The sequence below is a fragment of the Podarcis tiliguerta genome, assembly GCF_965153285.1.
Source record: "Podarcis tiliguerta genome assembly, chromosome: 8".
In the NCBI taxonomy this organism is placed as follows: Eukaryota; Metazoa; Chordata; class Lepidosauria; order Squamata; family Lacertidae; genus Podarcis; species Podarcis tiliguerta.
This window is the reverse complement of record NC_139541.1, coordinates 67,798,195-67,818,395: the sequence shown is the minus strand read 5'-3', so window position 1 is coordinate 67,818,395 and position 20,201 is coordinate 67,798,195. Positions and strand designations below refer to the sequence as shown.

At 44.6% G+C, this 20,201-nt stretch overlaps 2 protein-coding genes across 2 annotated transcripts in view; both read left to right on the top strand.

The window, feature by feature from the left end:
• The window catches only part of RPA2 (replication protein A2), a 160,705-nt gene that overhangs the window by 20,772 nt on the left and 119,732 nt on the right, over positions 1-20,201 (top strand). The gene's annotated exons all lie outside the window — the stretch shown is intronic.
• Positions 1,225-14,222, top strand: DNAJC8 (DnaJ heat shock protein family (Hsp40) member C8). The gene is made up of 9 exons (XM_083456056.1): positions 1,225-1,376; positions 4,144-4,245; positions 5,457-5,513; positions 7,056-7,122; positions 7,350-7,444; positions 9,013-9,084; positions 10,125-10,216; positions 12,227-12,302; positions 13,443-14,222. Exons 1-9 carry the CDS (start codon positions 1,308-1,310, stop codon positions 13,563-13,565), a joined length of 753 nt encoding a protein of 250 aa, XP_083312182.1. The 5' UTR covers positions 1,225-1,307; the 3' UTR covers positions 13,566-14,222.

Below are 20,201 nucleotides of genomic sequence, written 5' to 3'. Positions count from 1 at the left end.
TTCTTCACTTTTTCCAACAGTGCAATATCCTTTTGGTGATACAGTGACCAGAACCGTGCATAATATTTCATTTTATTTATAAGGCTTCACAAAAGTGGCCAAAAGCACCCACCTTTCCTAGTTTCTCTAATACACACTCGACCCAAGCCATATTCCATACTGCCACTGCTCTGCACCCTTCTCAGGTACTTTTGCCTGGCTGAATGTATCATTGAACTACAATAATGCCTCTTGCTTGCCTGGATGCAAAGGGTTTGTGTGTGTGTGTGTGTGTGTGTGTATAACCCTTTGGTTTTTCCTAGCAAGAAATCCACTTTTTCACAGCAGCTGCATACTGCATTGACATTTTCATTTGAGCTATCCAAATGACCCCACTATCTTTTTCAGATATTGGGGATATATTTTACCAGCTCATGTGTATGTGAAGTTAGAATGTTTGCACAATACTTTATGCTTACTTAAACTGAACCACAGTAGTACCATAGAGTAAGTTGTCTTGCCAGGCTTATCTATGTCACTTCCCCTTGGCTTGGTGGGAGCAGATAGGTAAATAAAGCATTTGTGTCGTCTCCCCTCTTAGTCTACCAGAGAACTCAGTGTGTGAAAAACTTTGAGCTGGTTTGCTCCATCTCAGCCACATTGCTCTCACCAGCCTTTCTTGTGTTCCTATACCAATAATTTAGAAACTTTCACTACCTTGTAACGATAAAAAGGTTTTACTGCTTCTGACTGATGTATGGAAAAGCACATAACCAGACCTTTGAAGGGTTTGGTGATAAGTAAACCAATTTGTAACTTGCCAAACGTGTGGCCTTTTCCTGCGTGTGGGAAGACGGACATTTTAGAACTCACTTGGAAGGGCTAACAGCCTATATTTCCACACCCTACTTCACTGCCTATTTTGTGACTTTCTCTGCTGGGATTCTCACCCAGGAGTACTTGCCCCAAACTTGGAATATGTGTGTGTGTGTGCAGGGTTGTTGTGAGGCAGGCGGAAGGAGAGAGGGAGAACTGACCATAAGCTCAGGCTAACAACATCCCTTGTGGAGGGGGAGGGGGAAAGCTGCCATGTCGCTTAGCCCCGTTGGTTGCTACAGCACACCTGCTGCCGGTGGCAAGAAACCTGCGACATAAGACTCTCTGACAGCTGCTGCAGCCGCGCACTGGCCCTTTAAGAGCCCCTCCCGTCCCCTCCGAGGCAAGGCGAGTAGCTGCCGGTCACGTGTCGGCGGCTTCAGCCGAGAAGGGGGGGAAAGGGGGTCCGTATCACGTGGGAAGGTCGAGCGGAGGGTCACGTGGCGCGAGAGATGGCGACCCCGGCGGAGCGAGAGGCGGGCCGCGGCGCCGAGGAGGCGTTTCTCACTTTCTACACGGAGGTGCGGAGTCCCTGGGCCCCTTTCCCCCCCTTGCGCTTCGAGCCCCCCGCTTTCCCTCGCCCTCCTCGGGCCTTGGCGCTGGCTAGGCCGCGGGGGGAGATCCACAAGGCGCTCCCTCCCTTCCTGGCCTCTTCCTTTGGGGCTCCCTGCGACTCCTGTCCCGCGAGGGCGGCAGGGACGCGCCTTTCCCCCTGCCGTTCCCACCTCACCCCCCCCCCCGCTCCCTGGGGCGGAGGGGCCCATTTATGGGTGATACTGCGGGGTGCATGACTAGAGCACCGGCGGTTCCCCAGGGCCTCTCTTGAACCCCCCCCCCCGACTGTCCTGGCTATGGCTGCCTGAGGTTGCCAATCTGGTGTTTTTGCGGGGACCCCGGGGAGGGTCTTTAATGGTGAAGGAAGGGGCAGAGGGACCCATTCCTCATCTGGTGTGCATGCAGGGCCGGATTTAGATTTGATGAGACCCTAAGCTATTGAAGGTAATGGGGCCTTTTATATGTCCAGCTGTCCTTTGTCAACAACAAATAGTCGCAGTTTTTTGTGTTGAATACAGTCATACATCATGTTATGTTTGATTCATGTTACGTTTTTTCAGGTTGCATCCCGTGGTACCGGAAAGGGTTACTTCCGGGTTTTGCTGCTTGCGCATGCACAGTAGTGCTAAATCGCGCTTCACGCATGCGCACAAGCACCAAATCACGCCACGCACCTGCACAGATATGGTGCTTCAGGTTGCGGGCTCTTCAGGTTGCGAACGGGCCTCTGGAATGGATCCCGTTCGCAACCAGAGGTACCACTCTATATGCTATATGGTAATTTATGGACCTAATAAATATCTAAAGCCATTTGCACATGTTGCCATGAAACCAGTCCATGATGCAGAATGTAGTCACCCTATATATAGAAATTAGCACCCAGTGATATTTTAGGGAGCAGGCTAGCAGGCGGGGCCCATTACTTGCATCATAAGAGCTACACAACACAAAAGACTCTTGCTGTATGTAGGTCTTATTTGTTTTTTAACTTGTATTTCGGAAATGTACATCCAGGTTTATTTTCTTTACATTTTTGGGGGGCCCCAAGAGAGTGGGGCCCTAAGCTGTATAGCTTGTTTAGCTTATATGTAAATCCGGCACTGTGTGCATGGAGGAGTTGTTACAGTATTAACTGAATTTATATACCGCCCTATACCCTCAGGTCTCAGGGCGGTTCACAGGATAAAATCAGAATATAAAACTGCAAAGTGCATAATCAAAATAACAGCAGCAACCACAACCCAGTATAACACCCCTTGACACATTTAAAAAGGGCATACTGTCGCTATCACATACTTCTTTTAACTACAGGGCTTTCTTAAAAGTGGCTGTAGTCCTATTTCTGCTTATCTGGGACCACTAACCCACCGCCCTGTGGATAAGACACATTGACTCACACTGCAGGGCTTGTTGGGTGTTATTTACTTGCATCCTGCCTTTCTCCCCAAGTGGGGGATCCGAGGCAGTTTGCAACATTTAAAAGCATCGTTTATTAAATTACAGTATAATAACCATAAGTTGCACAAAACTGATAATTAAAATAACATCTCTGTGTATGTAAATGCAGCAGTTAAAATATTATTTGTCCTGGCAGCAGCTTGAAGATCAGCACAGTCTGTACGGCAGCCTGGGGCCCAAGCCCAATAGGGCTTAGGTCAGAACTATTATTTTGAGTTGTGTCCAGAAATGGACCAGTAGCCAGTGAATTTATTTTAACGGGAGTAACATGTTCCCTGTAACCCAGGCATAGGCAAACTCGGCCTTCCAGGTGTTTTGGGGATTACAACTCCCATCATCCCTAGCTAACAGGACCAGTGATCAGGGATGATGGGGATTGTAGTCCAAAACATATGGAGGGCCAAAAGTTGGGGGTGCCTGGTTTAATGTATCCATCCTGTGTAAAGTCTTCTAAGTGACTAACAGCTGTTGGTGCACACCTGGAATAATTAATGCAGCTGCAGTTGTGTGCCCTCTGGAATTTGATACCTCACAGTCCGATCCACATGTTTGAGTACTGGCACTTACTTGTTGCAGGATTGTACCATATGATTTCAATGTGCAAATGCAGAAACTGGTATCGGGCACAGAAATCGTCATTCAGAGAATATCAGCCTTCATTATAATAAATGTCTATACCTGATGCTGTAACATTGCAGAAGCCAAGCAGGTATGGTAGACCTGGTTAACTCCTTTAATGGGAGACTTCTTGGAACCTCATGTAAGAGCAGGATGAAATAATGATAATAATATATACACTCAAAAGAAAGCCTATACTATATCACTGAATTCACAAACCAGTATCCATCTCCTTTATTTTGAAACCTGTTGCACTACAAATATGGTTCTGGCATGCACCATATATTATTCACACATCTGGAAAATGTTTTTCCCCCCAGCAATGTAATTTGTTTTGAGGAAGGGACAGGGAAGACAGTTTGTACCAGTTTTCCCTGAAGTACCCCATACTGCCTCTCATGTTGCTGCAAAGGTCTCCTGACCCTCCGGGGCAGCTGTTCAGGTGGCAGGGGCTTGCTGGAGGAGGCGAGATCAGTCAAAATTGCTTTCCACTCCTTCCAGCAAGAGCAGCACTTCTCTGGGTGCATCTCTGAATCCAACCCATAATGATGCTTTGCTCTTGGGCTCTGAAGATAACCTTTATTTACAGATGTTCCTTTCAACATATGTTTTAATAATGTACAGTTCTAATAATTGATGGCTGTTTAATTTCTGCAGGTGAAACAAATAGAAAAGCGGGACTCTGTTCTAACGTCAAAAAACCAGATTGAGAGGCTTACTAGACCTGGATCATCCTATTTCAATCTGAATCCATTTGAGGTAAGTCCAAGCACATTTTCATTCATACGATTTTTTTTACAGCTGTTAATTTGTTTATTGTGTGATTGACAGTCATGCTCAGTTCATAGCCAGCACTTTCTTTAAGGCAGATGGAAGCTGCAATGTCATACTTGTCTCTTGAGTTTGCACCTGCAAAGAGTACCTGCCACAAAGTGTTGCAGTGTAGAGTGCTCTTGTTCAGATGTTTTATTTATGATTTTCAGATATACACATTTCAATAGTTTTACAATCATTTTAACATTTCATAACTCGACTTACTCCTCTTTCTGTCCTAAATTTGCAAATTTCTTTTAATATCTTCCCAGGTTTTTACATAATTATCTTTATGCAGATTTATATTATTTGCTATCAACCATACACCTAGATACTTAAACTTCCTTTCAGTCTTTAGACCTGACACATCTTGTAATTTATTTTAACTCTCATCATTCATATTTTTACCATGAGTTTGGTTTTGTCTTTATTAATCTTAAGACTTGCTACATCTCCAGTTTTTTAAATCTCTTGTAATACTTTTGGGATTGACTCTATTGGTTCTACAGATATCACCACGTCATCTGCAAATGCTTTTAATTTAATATTGTCTCTGTCCCACTCTTATACCTGTAATTTTTTTTATTACATCTTATTATTTGCGCCTGCCAGCCATGCTGTTTTCTAGGATTCTCCATTCCATTCTCCGCTCTGCCCTGATTTTACACACACACACACACACACACATATCCATAGCCAGTGAACACTCAATGGTCACTGGGCTGTTTGGGGACTTTTTCACCTAAGCCCCCGACCCAAGGTTTTATATTTTTGCAAACATTGTTTTCTGAGCTTGTTGGTGTCTACCTCTTAAACATGGATGATGTGGGCTACATATCTGTCATCACCTGGAAAATGAGTTTATTTGTATATAGGATTTTCTGAGGCAGTCCTCTTTCAAGGAAGCCACTTCTGTCAGTTTCTCAGTCTGTGTACCAAAGAAAAAAATGCTCATTTAGGCACACACAGGCCTAGATCCAGTTGCATAACCAAAGATGTAAGCTTGGGAAAGGGCATGAGTTTCGGCATGACATGTTATCACAGCCTCGTCTGCTGGAGTGTAACCCTTCTGCTGAAGAAAGTTTTATGTAGTTTCCAGATTGCAGAAAGGCTCAGAATGTAGCTGCTTATGATGATGTTACTTTGGTCTCTTCCAGGTGTTGCAGTTGGACCCTGAAGTTACAGATGAGGAGATAAAGAAGAGATTCCGTCAGGTACATGCCTCTGTTGTAATTTTTGTAATACAAAGAGCCTTGGAGGAAATCATGTGAGGAGAGGGGAAAGTACTTCTCCTTCGAAGACAATGGCTACTATATTAGCCAGGATATGGCAGAAGTAGGAGGAAAAGTGTTCTCCCCTAGTATTTGCAGAGAAACAACAATGGCTTTGAAGTTGGATATGAGCTTCCCCTAGAAAAACTTGGGGTTTGTTTTCCCAGAATGTATACTTGGTGGCATAATTATACTCAAATTTGGTTTCATGTCCTACTGGTTACTAGATAACCTGTATGTTCATATACACATGCCTAGCCAGAGTATTTGTTAGAGAACTAGTTATTTAACAGTTTATTTATTTTTACTACTACAGTGGTACCTTGGTTCTCAAATTTAGTCCATTCCAAAACCAAAGCGTTCCAAAACCAAGGCATGCGTCCCATAGAAAGTAATGCAAAATGGATTCATCTGTTCCAGACTTTTAAAAACAACCCCTAAAACAGCAATTTAACATGAATTTTACTATCTAATGAGACCATTGATCCATAAAATGAAAGCAATAAACTGTGTATTCCAGTCACACAATTAATCGGTAGCTGAACTGGGTTCCACACAGTCACAAAAACAAAACAAAAAAGAGCTGCAAAAACAAAAAACGCAAAATAAATAGCAAAAACAGACAGACTTCAGAGTAATACCCAAAAAGGAAGCGTGGCACTCAAATCAGAAGTGTGGAACTCAAAATGGAACACGTTCAGCTCCTGAGAAAAGTTCGCAAACCAGAACACTTACTTCCAGGTTTGCAGTGTTTGGGTTCCAAGTTGTTTGAGTACCAAGGCAGAACCAAGGTACCACTGTATTTGTTTGGGATGTGCCATGTGTCATAGGTTGTGACTGTGCAAGTAACCCTGAAGCCCCATCTCCACCGCCGTTCTAATTCCTTGAGCACTGGAAGTTCAGTTCTGACTTAGGTTGCATCAGAGACTACTCATTTTTGCAAGCTTTCTCTTCCAACTCAATAATATGCAAGCTGTGTGTTGTTGTTTAGTTTTATTTGAAATTGAAGCTGAGGCTCTCAAAATGCCAAATTTTGCACCAGGTAACAAGTCCTGGTCTTGCACTGTGAAATCACAAATGTGAGCACTTTGATGTTGTTGTTTTTTATTCACAATTTGAATAAATACTTGAATGAATTCTTTGAATGAATCTTGCAGGGGAGCAAGATTTGAGGGCCCTCTAGGAAATTAGCTTGCCCTAACTGAATATCTGTGAAAAGATACACAGTATTAAGGTCCACAAATCCGTAGTTATTTAGAGTGGGTTTCTTCAGTTGATCTACTCAGCTGCTTTGCTGAGATTGGGGAGGCCTGGGAATCCAGATGAAGGGCTTATTTCAAAAAGAGGAGAATGAGTGGCGAATGTTTGGTGCCATTTTATTAATAAACAAGGCAGAGAAGCCAATGCAAAGCATTCTGTTATGGGTAGCCCTGTGATAGCAGCACACCTTTTGATAAAAGTCAATTTTTACTCTGTCTTTTACAGTTATCCATATTGGTGCATCCCGACAAAAACCAAGATGACCCTGAAAGGGCACAGAAGGCATTTGAAGGTACCTCGCTGATTTTCCTGTGTTTCCAAAGCTCCAGATGCTAGCATTGCACCAAATGAATGCGGTTGGGTTTGATGCTAGAGCTTGGAACGAGAGCTGCCTACTGCTGCTCTGTTGGATCTCTGGAAATAAACACGGCTTAGTGTTTTCTCAAGCTCTGATCGCATAAGCAGTGTAGACCATTCAAGTGATGTTGAGTGTGCTGATAGAAATGTTTGGTTTGTCAGCTGTCGACAAAGCATACAAGTTGTTGCTGGACCAGGAACAAAAGAAGAGGGCCTTGGACGTGATACAGGCTGGAAAGGAATATGTAGAGCACATTGTAAGTACCGTGGGTGTGTGACAGCTAGCCTCTGATTCGAGGGAGGGGATTAAGCGACTGAGCTTGATGCCTAGGGAGGGGGTGCAATTTTATGTTTGCCGAGAGCTAAAGTGTTTCCTCATCATAGTTCAGGTTAGAACAGAGCTTTTCTGTATTTTATTCAACCATGATTTTGATTTTCTGCAAATATAACTAGAACTGGAATGTTAGAAATGGGAACGGGGAGGCATACCAAATGTAACTATTGGTGCTTGGAATTTGATGAATGTTTATTATGCAGATGAAATCTAATAGATCATTTAAACTTATTTTGAAGCTGTCTTATTAAAATTCTGCTAGGGAAAAAAATGTAACTTAAACATTTTTGCTGATGGGAGATAAGATTGGTTTATTATGATACTTTCTGCCATATCTCATCCTAGACACAAGCTTGAGTGGATCATGTTAAATTGATTAAACATTTTCATGTGCTCAGTGCTTTAGTTTGGCTAGGCCATATCCCTTCAGAGCCCTCTGCTCCCACATTGCTCACATTCTTGCTGTTGAATTAGATGGAATTCTTGCTGTGCCACTTTACCTTTGAGTATGTGATGGGTGAGGAGCTTAGAGAGGGATTAGAATGCTGCCTAATTTTCCATCCTTGTCTAAATTCCTCACTCCTCTCCTTTGTCTCCAACCAGCCCCAAAAGCAGAATATTGCAGAGCTAGAAAATGAGCTCTGCTAAAAGCAAATGGGAAACTGTGTGGGACTGAACTGAAATCCTGTATCATAATCAGGGTGAATCCAGGGGGGTGGGGGGATGCATTTGGCCTGTGCCTGAATTTTAGATGCTTTTCATTTCTTTGGCGTTCAGAATTTTTAAAAATGTTCATCACACACAGATGTGACACACTCTCAGCTTAGAGATGCATCTTTAAGCAAATAAGAGATGAGATGTAGTAAAAGACATGATTTGTTTGTTAACTGATAAAGATTTTGCCACGTTAAGGAATTGTAACTTACAGATATGAATAAAAAGATATCAGTTCTGATGGCACAAGATTAGACAGATCAGCATGTTCTCTTAAGATCAGGTGACTATCAAGCCAACCAACCACCGGCATTTTTCTATACCTCTCTCCCCACGTATGTCATCATTTTTAAATTATTATTATTATTATGGCTAGGGGTCCCAAAAGCTGGAGGTGGCCTGGGACTCTATAGACTTCTGAGAGGGCCTGACCATAATGACATATATGTGGGAAGTAGGAGAAAGTTACAGAGTGTTCAGCTTGCAGTCTTTTTAGCTAGCCTCCTTTAAGCGGGATAACTATAAACTTTTCTTTAAAAAATAATCCTGTAGTATTATCACTGATCATGTCTCCTTGTACTTGCATTTTTATATTTTTAACTTGCATATCCAGACAGTAAAAAGTAAACAAATTCGGAAATCACTCGGGGCCCATGACATCAGTGCCTGTTCTGATTGATCTTGTGGCTGTCGGAATGGGCCTCAGAAGTGATAACAAGCCTAGTGCAGTTCAGACTCTGAAGATTTCTGTGCTCCTTACCTGTGATACCTTTTTAGGCAAAAGAGAAAAAGAAACAGTTAAAGAAAGAAGGCAGGCCAACCAACATAGAAGAAGATGATCAAGAAGTAGTAAGTTGACCAGCAGGATATACTTGGTTGGCAGGGCTGGGTTCTCCCACGCCTGGGGTGTACCTCGTTGCTTTATGATTTGGGAGCAATGCACATTTTGGAACATTTGAAGCCTTGAGGCTGGAGGCTTGTAAACCTCCTCAGTGTCTCCTGAGTGCCTTTTGGATCCCCTCTTACATTTGTAGGCCCCCAGTAGACTTAACAGGTGGTGGGATGCAACATCACTCTTATGAGTGCTGGACAGCCAGGCTGTTGCTATGTAAATTCCCCCACAGTGCTACTTGTGGGACATCTAAATGACAGCACTCCCAGACCTGGTGCCTGATATGTATGGCCTCGTTGCCATTATTCTGTTAATGTCAATATGTTCTGCTCACTCAGACCCAGCCACTTGGTGTGCTGGGGAGGGTTTGAAGGTGGGGACACTGTCAGGTTGCTTGGGTGCCACAGCTGTCTCAGGCTGCTGATGCTGGGCCCAGTCTGTTTTACCATGTTTTAAATATACTGGGACCTGCTTGGGAAACCTCGGCTAGCAGGTAATATGGAAGTATTCCCAATAGATATATATATATATTTGCAAAGTCCCTGCTCGCTCTCCCTTCCTTTTCATTATTTGGGCCTCATTTTACTGTTGGGTGCTGAGATTTACTGCTTTTCACTGCAGTTTTACGGGACAGCCTTAACCATGTCTACTCAGAGATTGCAGCCTCTGCTACTTTCCCCAAACTAGAAAACAATTCCATTCTTAAGAACTTTACTACAGGGTGGCGTCTTGTATAAACACTTGAAAGATTATTTTGGAATGTGCTAGCAGCGTGATGGGTTGGTAGAAGATGCAGTATTTCAAGTCCCGGCCTCTGAAGTGTCCACCTAGTGTGTGCTGCGGTGTCATTTTTTTTGTGCATGCAGTCCTGTGGAAGGGGGTGGGGGAAGGAGTTTTGTGTAAAGCTTTTCATTTTTCCAGGCCCAGGGGTTATTAAATGAAAGGTTACATTGCAGCTGGGCCCTTGGTATGAGTGCTAAACCTGTTTTTCTTACAGTTCAAACAAGCGGTGTACAAACAGACAATGAAGCTCTTTGCAGAACTCGAAATTAAAAGGAAAGAAAGAGAAGCAAAAGAAATGCATGAAAGGTAGGAGAAGCAGTGGGGTATTGTGTTTGGTGTTGCTTTTCTTGAAGCCCATGTAATTAGGAATCGTGGAGCATGTAGGCAGCATCTGAAATCTGAGTTGTTGGGGTTTTCCAAAAGTAGCCTCAGGGGTACTTAGGGGGAGGGAAATGCTATTTTATTAAGCATTTTTATAACGCTTAACCCATGGGTGGGCAAACTAAGGCCCACGGGCCAGCTCCGGCCCAATCGCCTTCTAAATCCGGCTCGCGGACAGTCCAGGAATCAGTGTGTTTTTACATGAGTAGAATGTGTCCTTTTATTTAAATGCATCTCTGGGTTATTTGTGGGGCATAGGAATTTGTTCATTCCCCCCCCCCCCAAAAAAAAATATAGTCCAGCCCCCCACAAGGTCTGAGAGACAGTGGCCCCGCCCCCTGCTGAAAAAGTTTGCTGATCCCTGGCTTAACCCAATGAGCAGCTTTACACATGCTCCCAGAGAGACAGCTATGTTAAATCTGTTGCAAGAAACATAACAAAGAGGCTTTTGACACCTTAAAAAGAACCCTAATACATCTTATTGTTGTGTAATAAGCATGTGTGGTCTAGAACCTACTTCATCAGATGCATGAACTGCTACCCTCGGTTAATTTTTTTCTTGTGTGTGTATATAAATATATATCACACACATACACCTACCTTTGTGTTTGAAATTGAAAAAATGGCCAAGAAATACAACACAATTCTACAGAAAGCTTAAACGTATACAAGACAGGCATGGTGACCATTTATGAACAGCTGTAAATAGGTGATAGCATAGCATGCTATAATGCGAGTGGTTCAGAAATCTTCCAAGATAAAATATGCCAAAACTAGGAAATAGTTTTGATTAGGATTCATTATAAAATAAATAATTCTATGCCTGTATGCATGAGCCCATACCACAATAAATCTCTTATTATTTAAGTTGCCACAAGGTGTTTTGTTTAGCTTATGATGTATGTTACATTAAGGGATTGAATACTTGTCTTATGCAGCCCTCTGAGCTGTATTGTGGAGCAGGGATTTGAATTCACCTAATACATGACCAAAAGCAGTGCTCTGCCCACTTATACCGCAAACTTAAGCTTTGTAGGAGAAAAAGTATTGCACTACATAAGTTATTTGCAAGGTGATGAGGTGGGTTGCAGTGTGTCTCATGTAATAATCTAGGATGACTAGGAGAAAATACATAATTTAGGTATACTGTATGAGAAAAGAGCTCTTGCATTGTAATATCGAGATTGGAGCTCCAGGTGGCAGTCTTTGTTTTACAAGGCTTGTAGGCTGAGAGATCCAGTTAATGTTCTTTCTGCCCTTTTCTTTGCTCTGAAGCCAGGTTTATTTTTGTACTAAGTGCATCTCCTCTGGGCGGATCCAAGTCCTGCATTTTATTTTGGGCCCCAGCACTCTGCACCCAAGGCCCTTTTCATTGCAGCAAGCGTTAAAATATGCCAGATTTCAACCCATTTTCAAAAGTGTCATCTTATAGCAGGAACAATCTGTTCCAAAGGGCTTTATCCAAGACAGTGTGGGTGGCTTGCCATATAGAAGCCTAATGTAATATTTGCTAAATTTGTACCCTGTCCTCTGCCAAGAGTTTGGTATGGGCAATACGCTGTTTCATTTTCAGAGGCACACACTTAAATTTAAAAGGTGGTGGTGAGGAGATACATGGATGGTCATAGCATAGAGATGTGGATATACTGAGGAATCTCTGGCTCTCCAGATGTTGTTGGGCTCTTGACTTCCACCAGCCCCAGCCAGCATGGCCAATGGCCAGGGATGATGGGAGTCATATACACAAATAGGACTCCTTTCCCAGATTTCTCCCATCTGTTCTGTCTCCTGTATCCTTGTCGAGGGAAACATCCAGCTGATCTCCCTTAACTCATCCTGTCTCCTTGCTGAGCAGCGCTGATCCTTAATCTAGTCCTGGTCCCCATTACTCACAGGGAATGCAATGCCAATTTTTCTCCCTGGCTCTTATTCTAGGAAGCGGCAACGAGAAGAAGAAATAGAGGCTCAAGAGAAAGCCAAGCGTGAGCGAGAGTGGCAGAAGAATTTTGAGGTAATTGTTATTTGCAGCTTTGGCTGTCCCATCAGCATTTTAGCAGTCTAATCTCAAAGCACACTTATTCTCTAGTAAGTCCCACTGATTTCAGTCAGGCTTGTGAGCAAATGTGCTTAGGATTGTGCTTCAAGGCTTGTGTTGAAAGGGTTATTATACATATGTATGTGTATACATGGGGACGCGGGTGGCGCTGTGGGTTAAAGCCTCAGCGCCTAGGGCTTGCCGATCGTAAGGTCGGCGGTTCGAATCCCCGCGGCGGGGTGCGCTCCCGCTGTTCGGTCCCAGCGCCTGCCAACCTAGCAGTTCGAAAGCACTCTCGGGTGCAAGTAGATAAATAGGGACCGCTTACTAGCGGGAAGGTAAACGGCGTTTCCGTGTGCAGCTCTGGCTCGCCAGATGCAGCTTGTCACGCTGGCCACGTGACCCGGAAGTGTCTTCGGACAGCGCTGGCCCCCGGCCTATAGAGTGAGATGAGCACACAACCCTAGAGTCTGGCAAGACTGGCCCGTACGGGCAGGGGTACCTTTTTATGTGTATACATATACAGTATACATATGTGTATGTATGTATGTGTACGCATGCCTACTTACATATACTGCCCTTTTTACCAAAGTGCACAGCTTTGTTCTGGACACTCCCAGCATTCCCTGCAGATTCAGATATTAATTCTAGAAGCAAAGGAACGCCCACCAGGGTGCCTCAAAAAGCGTATAGTTTAGTTTTTCTTTTGCATTTGAAGCTGTCATGTCTGGCAGTGGCTTTCCAAACTCTTAGCCTGATGTCCCTTTCCCATCCCTGGTAGCTGAAATCCTGTTAACTTGAGATAGCATGTACTGAAACAAGAGCCTTTGACTCCAGAGCATGTGCTCTGCCACTCCCCATCCATTCCCCCCGCTCGTTATATGGCTTTTCTGTTCTTCCCACAAGCCCTAGCTGTTGTTACTAAGACAGACTGCTACAAAATCTCTTCCACCAACTCGCCCTTTTAGTGCTTTGAAGCCCTTTCCCTACTTCTGGCGACTTGCGCTCCTTGAAAGGCGTCTCAGGAAATGCTTCCCTTTGGATATAAACAGGAAAGGACACTCTGGCGTCACGGCACTTGCTTCTTGTTTACACTCTCATCTTCCTCATACGTAGGAAAGTCGGGATGGACGTGTGGACAGCTGGAGAAATTTCCAGGCAAATACAAAAGGGAAGAAAGAGAAGAAAAACAGAACCTTCTTGAGGCCCCCCAAGGTGAAGATGGAGCAGCGTGAATGAGCCTGGCTTTTTCAGACTCCAGCGGACAATCCCATTACCGTCACGTTGAACCCTTTCTTGCTTTTCCAGTAGGATCTTTGTTTTCAGTATGATTGAATCTTGGTCAAAGTATTTACTGTCTCCTGCCCATTTGCCCTGAGGTTCATGATGTGATGTCCAGGGCCAAGCCTACGGCACTTAGAACACTTGGCTAACTTAGGAAGACCCCCACCATAACTGCTGTTGCATTTCCTCGTAGTCCCTGTAATTTAATGTTCTGTATTCCAAGGATGTTGCTGTTCAAATCGTCGTTAGGCCTAACTTGTGAGTGTCCAGCTAAGGCAGATGCTGGAGAATCTGATGCCTGGTGACTCCCTTGTTCACCTAGGCCGGTTGTCATGTTTCTGTCTGCATCAGTTTCCACTGTCAGTAGTGAAAATTGGAGCCTGCCATGGAGATGGATAGCTGGACTTTGCAAAAGTTCCCAACTCAGCTGCATGGAGCTGAATGTACGCCCCAGCTCTGACTTGCAGCTTGGCAACTCCTTTCTTCCAGGATTGCAGATGAGTTAACTGGCCAACTAGACTACCAGACCCTGCCCCTTGTAAATAAAAAGTCTTGCATTGAATATTCAGTTAGTGGCAATGTTCAGTATGTAAAATAAATTTTTACCCAAAACCTTTTGGTGTTGATGCTTAAGTCGCTCCTGAAATGTGAGATTTGCCTGCTCTAATAACGTTTAATCTCATTTAAGAAACTGCGTTTGATTTGTTTAACTAGCATTGGTGGAAGGTTGCCTGTACTGCCCAACGTACCGAATGGCTTACCAAACTGCTCCCCTAACTAGGAGTACAACGTGCTGCACTAGCAGTGCCTTGACAGTGCCTTTCAGGTATAACACAGCCAAGTGTGGCCTCAACCCTGGTTTCTGAGGAAGTTTCACACACCAGACAGTTGGCTGCAGTTCTAGCTCCGCCCCAGAACAACAATCGCATGCTAGAGGACATCTATAAATAGTTGTAGCACATAAGTAGATCTAACACATTTGGGGTTGTGGCTCAGCTGCTCACAAGCATACTAGAGTGCAGCTGTCCTGAGTGCATTCATCAAGCTTTTGTGATTTCTTAAGAAATACATTCTAAGATTGTAGCATGCAAACCACTTCTTGTTATTGGGCTGTTAGTGAGGGGTTTTAGTCATCAGGTAATACCCAGCTAGCCGTTTACATGCTGTCAGCCATGCATATCAGTCTTCATGGTTGTATAGTCAAGCACTTTCATCAGAAATCTTTCCTCTTACTTCATGCCTGAGTGCATGAGTGCAGGCATGAGTTTTGAACATGAATGTTGCTACAGGAAGTCCTCAGTAGGAACACCCTAAGGCATTTTAGGCCAGACTATACAAATGGGGCACATTTCCAAAGAAGGTATCCCGCAGGGTGCAGCTTTAGCAAGCCTCCAAGATCTAACATCACCTTCAGCTGACACTCCTATTCTGATTCTGGGATTCAGTCTTTCATATAGGCCAAACTGGGCCCTGCAGCTGTTTTTGGGACTACAACTCCCATCATGCCTAGCTAACAGGACCAGTGGTCAGGGATGATGGGAATTGTAGTCCCAAAACATCTGGTGGGTCAAGTTTGGCCGTGCCTGATAAGCAAACACGCGAAGAAGCAGAGGTACACTTACAGTATGTGCCATTTCCCCCTCCAGGGAGTCGGTCATCTGTACACAGCTTAGGTTCCTCTAGTTTAGCTCCCCCTATGAGGAAATATAAGAAAACTGGAGCTTTTTAGTTCAGAGAAGAGGAGACATGGAACCATATAAATTGATGTGTGACACGGAGAAAGTGGATAAAGAAAAGATTTTCTCCCTTTCTCATGGCAGTAGAACTCGGGGAGAACAAATGAAGCTGAATGTTGGGAGATTAAGGACAGACAAAAGAAAGTTTGTCTTCACACAGCACGTGCTTACAACTCTTGCTTTCCTTTCCTTTGGACCACATCCTATCAGAGACGATAGGAATTGTAGTTCAGAAACGTCTGCTTTAAAAATCATTATGCAGCTTCCTTGCTTTGTCCAGACTAATTGGCTGCTAGCATCCTTAATGCAGTAAGGAACGAAAGCAGACTTATCTCCATTTAGGCTTGCTGAAGTGTTGTGTGTGAGTGATGGGGGAGGGGGCTTCTGTAACCCTCCCCCCCAATCCACAGTGCTGCTTTGATGCTACGTTAATGACAAGTCATTGAGTTGTATGAGCAGCAACATTCTGACAAATCCCAGCTTTAAAAAAGCAGCACACTTTTATGCGCCGGCTTGCTACAAATGTCTTGGGAAACTCCCTAGAGCTTGAGCAACTGTGGTGATTTCAGAGCACGTGTGAGAGCTCTTGTTGCAACACCGCGAAAGCAGCCACCCTTCCCTCTCCTGCTGAACTTCTGCAATCCACACATTAGCACAAATGCCTGAAGAAGAAGCATCCATGTGAAGCTAAGAAGGGCAGTTCCTCAACTCTCATTTAAAGCACATGACTTTCCTCCAAAGGATGCTGGGAAATGGAGTTTCCTACTCAGAGAGCCACAATTTCCAGAAGTGTTCACAAACTACAGTTCCTATAATTCATTGGGGGAAGTCATGTGCTTCGTTTATGGTATGAATCTGCCTGAAGAAACCTTAAGCACAAAAAGGCTCGAACAAGTACAATCTCCCTCATTGTAATTGAGGAAGGGGTGGGGGCAGATCTCAAGATTGCATTTTGCTTTTATTTCTGTGCTGCTCTTGTTCCAAGGAGTTCATAGTGGAGTGTTGCTGGCTTTACATCTGGGGGGGGGGGGGGCTCCACCCAAGTGGTTGGCCGGCTCTCTTTGTCAAATGCTCTCTGTTTCCAGGGCCTTCTCTGTTTCAGTCTCCATCACTGTCCAGAAGAACGGCAAGGCAAGTGAAGGCTGCTGCCCATTCTCCCTAGCCGCTTACTAGGGTGGCAACATTAACCCACCATGTGGGAATCCTTTGTAGATGACCACAACACCTGGAGACGAGAGTCTGGGTGTGTATTCACAGCAGTGACCAGAGAAGGAATGATCACTGGGAGGAGAACGAGAAGAAACACTGTGGTACATCTGCATCAGCACAACCAGATGTCTTCATCTGCCCTAGCTGCAACAAAACATGTCTCTCCCATATCAGTCTCAATGTTGGACTGGACAGAGGAGGAATGTTGGATACCACCTCCCCCTCCTCCTGAATCTTCCAGAGAAGAGGAAGATGGTACTATAGATTTACAACAGTGGTTTGAGGAAGGTCACGGCTCAGAGGTAGACGACGAGCAGAGTTGGGAAGTAATGGGAAAGGAAGGGGGAGGAAGCAGAGCTGGCTGACATGTTATCACTAGGAAGCATTCCAGACCCCCCTTCTCCCAGAACCCGGCAAGCATTGAAGGTAGGATGGCAAAGGGCTCGTAGTCAAATGGCCCTAAGCGGCCACCATAAGGTTGAGGAGAGTAGTGGGGTGGAGTTTACTTGGAGCAATGCCATTACTCCAAGAGGTGGCATTTCTCAGCCTCTCTCTGTGAATATTGAATAAAAGACCTTGGTAAGAGCTTCCCTCGTCTTTCTATTCCTGGCTGCCTACCGGGGGGTAAGGGTGGATCGGATTCCCTGATGCCTGACATCTACAGCCACAACCGGCTCTGTAACTCTCCAAAGGTTTGACTTTACCCTCAAAGGCACACTCATCCATTGTCTCCCAAGACAGACGGATGCCAATCGCCAAATTACATCTCTTATTTGCTTAAATTTGCAGTTCCAAGCTGCAAGAGTGTTTAAACTGTGTGAGAGATTTTGGTCCAATGTGCATAAAAACACACAGTGAATGTTATCAATGCCAAAAAAAATTAATGTGTGTGTAAGTTTGAAGCCCTCTTTGAGCCTGAAGTGGGACACAGGTGGCGCTGTGGGTTAAACCACAGAGCCTAGGACTTGCCGATCAGAAGGTTGGCAGTTCGAATCCCCACGACGGGGTGAGCTCCCGTTGCTCGGTCCCTGCTCCTGCCAACCTAGCAGTTCGAAAGCATGTCAAGTGCAAGTAGATAAATAGGTACCACTCTGGCGGGAAGCTAAACAGCGTTTCCATGCACTGCTCTGGTTCACCAGAAGCGGCTTAGTCATGCCGGCCACATGACCCAGAAGATGTACACCAGCTCCCTTGGCCAATAAAGCAAAATGAGCACCACAACCCCAGAGTTGGTCATGACTGGACCTAATGGTCAGGGGTCCCTTTACCTTTACTTTGAGCTTGAAGCCCCAGGCCAAATGGCCTTCCTGCCCTCCCTTTGTCCCATCCTACCCTGATAGTCCCTGTTTGGGGCTCTGCAGACCTGCGGCAAGATATTTGCTAGACCAAGGGTGAGGTCTAGCCTGTGGCCCTCTGGATACTTTTTGATGATTACTTCCATTCCATTCCTGAGCATTGGCCATGCAGATGTTCTTGGATGCCAACTCCCATCAGCCCAAAGTCAATGGTCAGGAATGATGGACACTGGAGTCCAGAATCATCTGGGGGGGGGGGCTGCAGGTTCTCCATCTCCACCCTAAAGAAACTAGGAGTCATTATATTCAAATAATCACAAGATGGTGCTTGTATTCCCTGGATTGTGAAGCTGTCAGATTGAGTTTACTGTTTAATATGCATAAACACAAGGGATAGTTCCTGCAAACAGAGACAGCTCTTTTGGTTGCAAAACAATAAAAAATAATGCCAAAAGGGGGGGGGGGATGCATTAGATCTCCGTACACAACCATCAAAACAGAATACTATCCCAGCACATTAAACTGATTTATCTTTCCAAATACTGACCTTTCAAGAATGCCTACCAACTGTTAGCATCAATAGTGAATGTTGCAGACCATTTGCACGCATTATCCAGCATTGCTTGGAAAATGTACAATTTGACCAGAAAGTGTGGAAATCCTCCTGTTTATGTTGTCACTTTACAAGCATTTTTCACATTAACCGGAAGGGTGTGGACCACCAGCAATGTTTATGAAAATCCATCATTTAATTTAGATTAACCCCTGATTCATCAAACTGTGGTTACAGCAGTTGAGTATAAGGTATAAGAGCAAGGCTAGAATGTTAGACCAGGTCTGAGGAGACTCGATGTCATGGGCTCCTGGGGCAAACTCTCCATACTTGAGGAATGAGGCCACAAGCACCAAGAAAGATGAAGAATGGAAGAGGGATTTGATCTCAGCGCAGACCCCAGGTGACCTCATGTACTGCAGCACCCCTGAACCTGAGGGATGGTTGGATGCCATTCTGTCACTATGTCCCCACCTAAGATCACATTACCATCTTCAGATTTCAAGGACTTCATCAAAGAAACTGCAGTTGAGCCTTGATCCACTCACTCCTCCTTACGTCAACGCTATCTCAAGAGGATTGCACTGAGAGCTGATCTCTGCTGGCCCCCAGAACAGCAATATGTACCCACCACAGGAAGTGGAAGCCAAGAGCACTTGGATTGCCATGGTAGACTTCTACTTGGCACAAACTCTTGGAGGGATCAAAAAAATGCAACATTTAAAGAGGAATAGGCACAGGACAGTGGTGGGATACGGGAGACCATCAAGGGGATGCCTCTATATTAACGGTAAACAGGCCAATGCAAATCCACATTATGCTCTGTTGTGGGCCAGCAGCCCCAAGGGAAGAATGTCTTCAGAAGCTGGTGGAATGTCAATACAGAGGGGACCTCCCATATTTCAGCAGGGAGTGCAGTCCGTAACTCCAAGATGGCACTAGATCCAGACAACCCAACACTGCTGGGGCAGGCAGGCAAGGTAAGTTTGCAAGGAGGAACAAACCCAATAGAGGAAACTTTGAGCAAGATCCGCTCAAGCTGGAGCCAGACCTGGTGGCCTTGAGAAGACTGGAGCCAATACCTAACTGGTCTCTATTGAATTTTAATGTTTGGAATTGCTATGCCTGTCCTCTGCACATCACATCAGCGGTGATAGTTGCGTGCAGGAGGACCATGGGCTTAAGTGTCAGGATGACACACAGAGTACCTTTGGTGGTGTCACTTTTATTGCTATTGCACAGTTATTCTGCTGCAGAGAAGGAAGCTGTTTGCTGTGATAAGCGTCCTGGGTGTATTCCAGGATTAGGCAACTGCATGTTGACTTACCCTTTCATGCTATGTCCAGTGGATCACTTCCAGAGCCTTTTCAATATATACTTGTACATTATCTGAGGGGAAGGCTTGCTTGTAACACAGAATTGGAGCACTGGGCTCAGGGCCAGCCCTACCATTAGGCAGAGTGTTATGAATCATCAGCCTCCTCAGGGAGTTGATGTGGGTGTCATGACAGGGCAGCAAGTTGTTGTGGTTTTTTTTTGATGGGGTTTAATTTGAGCACTCTGTATGATTCTTTGTGAGGAGTGCCCTCCTTTAAAAATGAGATACGGTAGCGGAACCCCAGTGCTGTTTTATTGAATTTGTTTCTGAAGTAAAACCAGGACCAGAAGCACAAAGTCCTAATTGGATTTCTGCTAGTAGCAGGATGTAATAATGATCATCACCATGTTTTGGAAGGACTTCAAGGGAGCCATCCTAACATCTTGGTACAAGAGAGCATGGCAGATAAAGTAGCTCTCA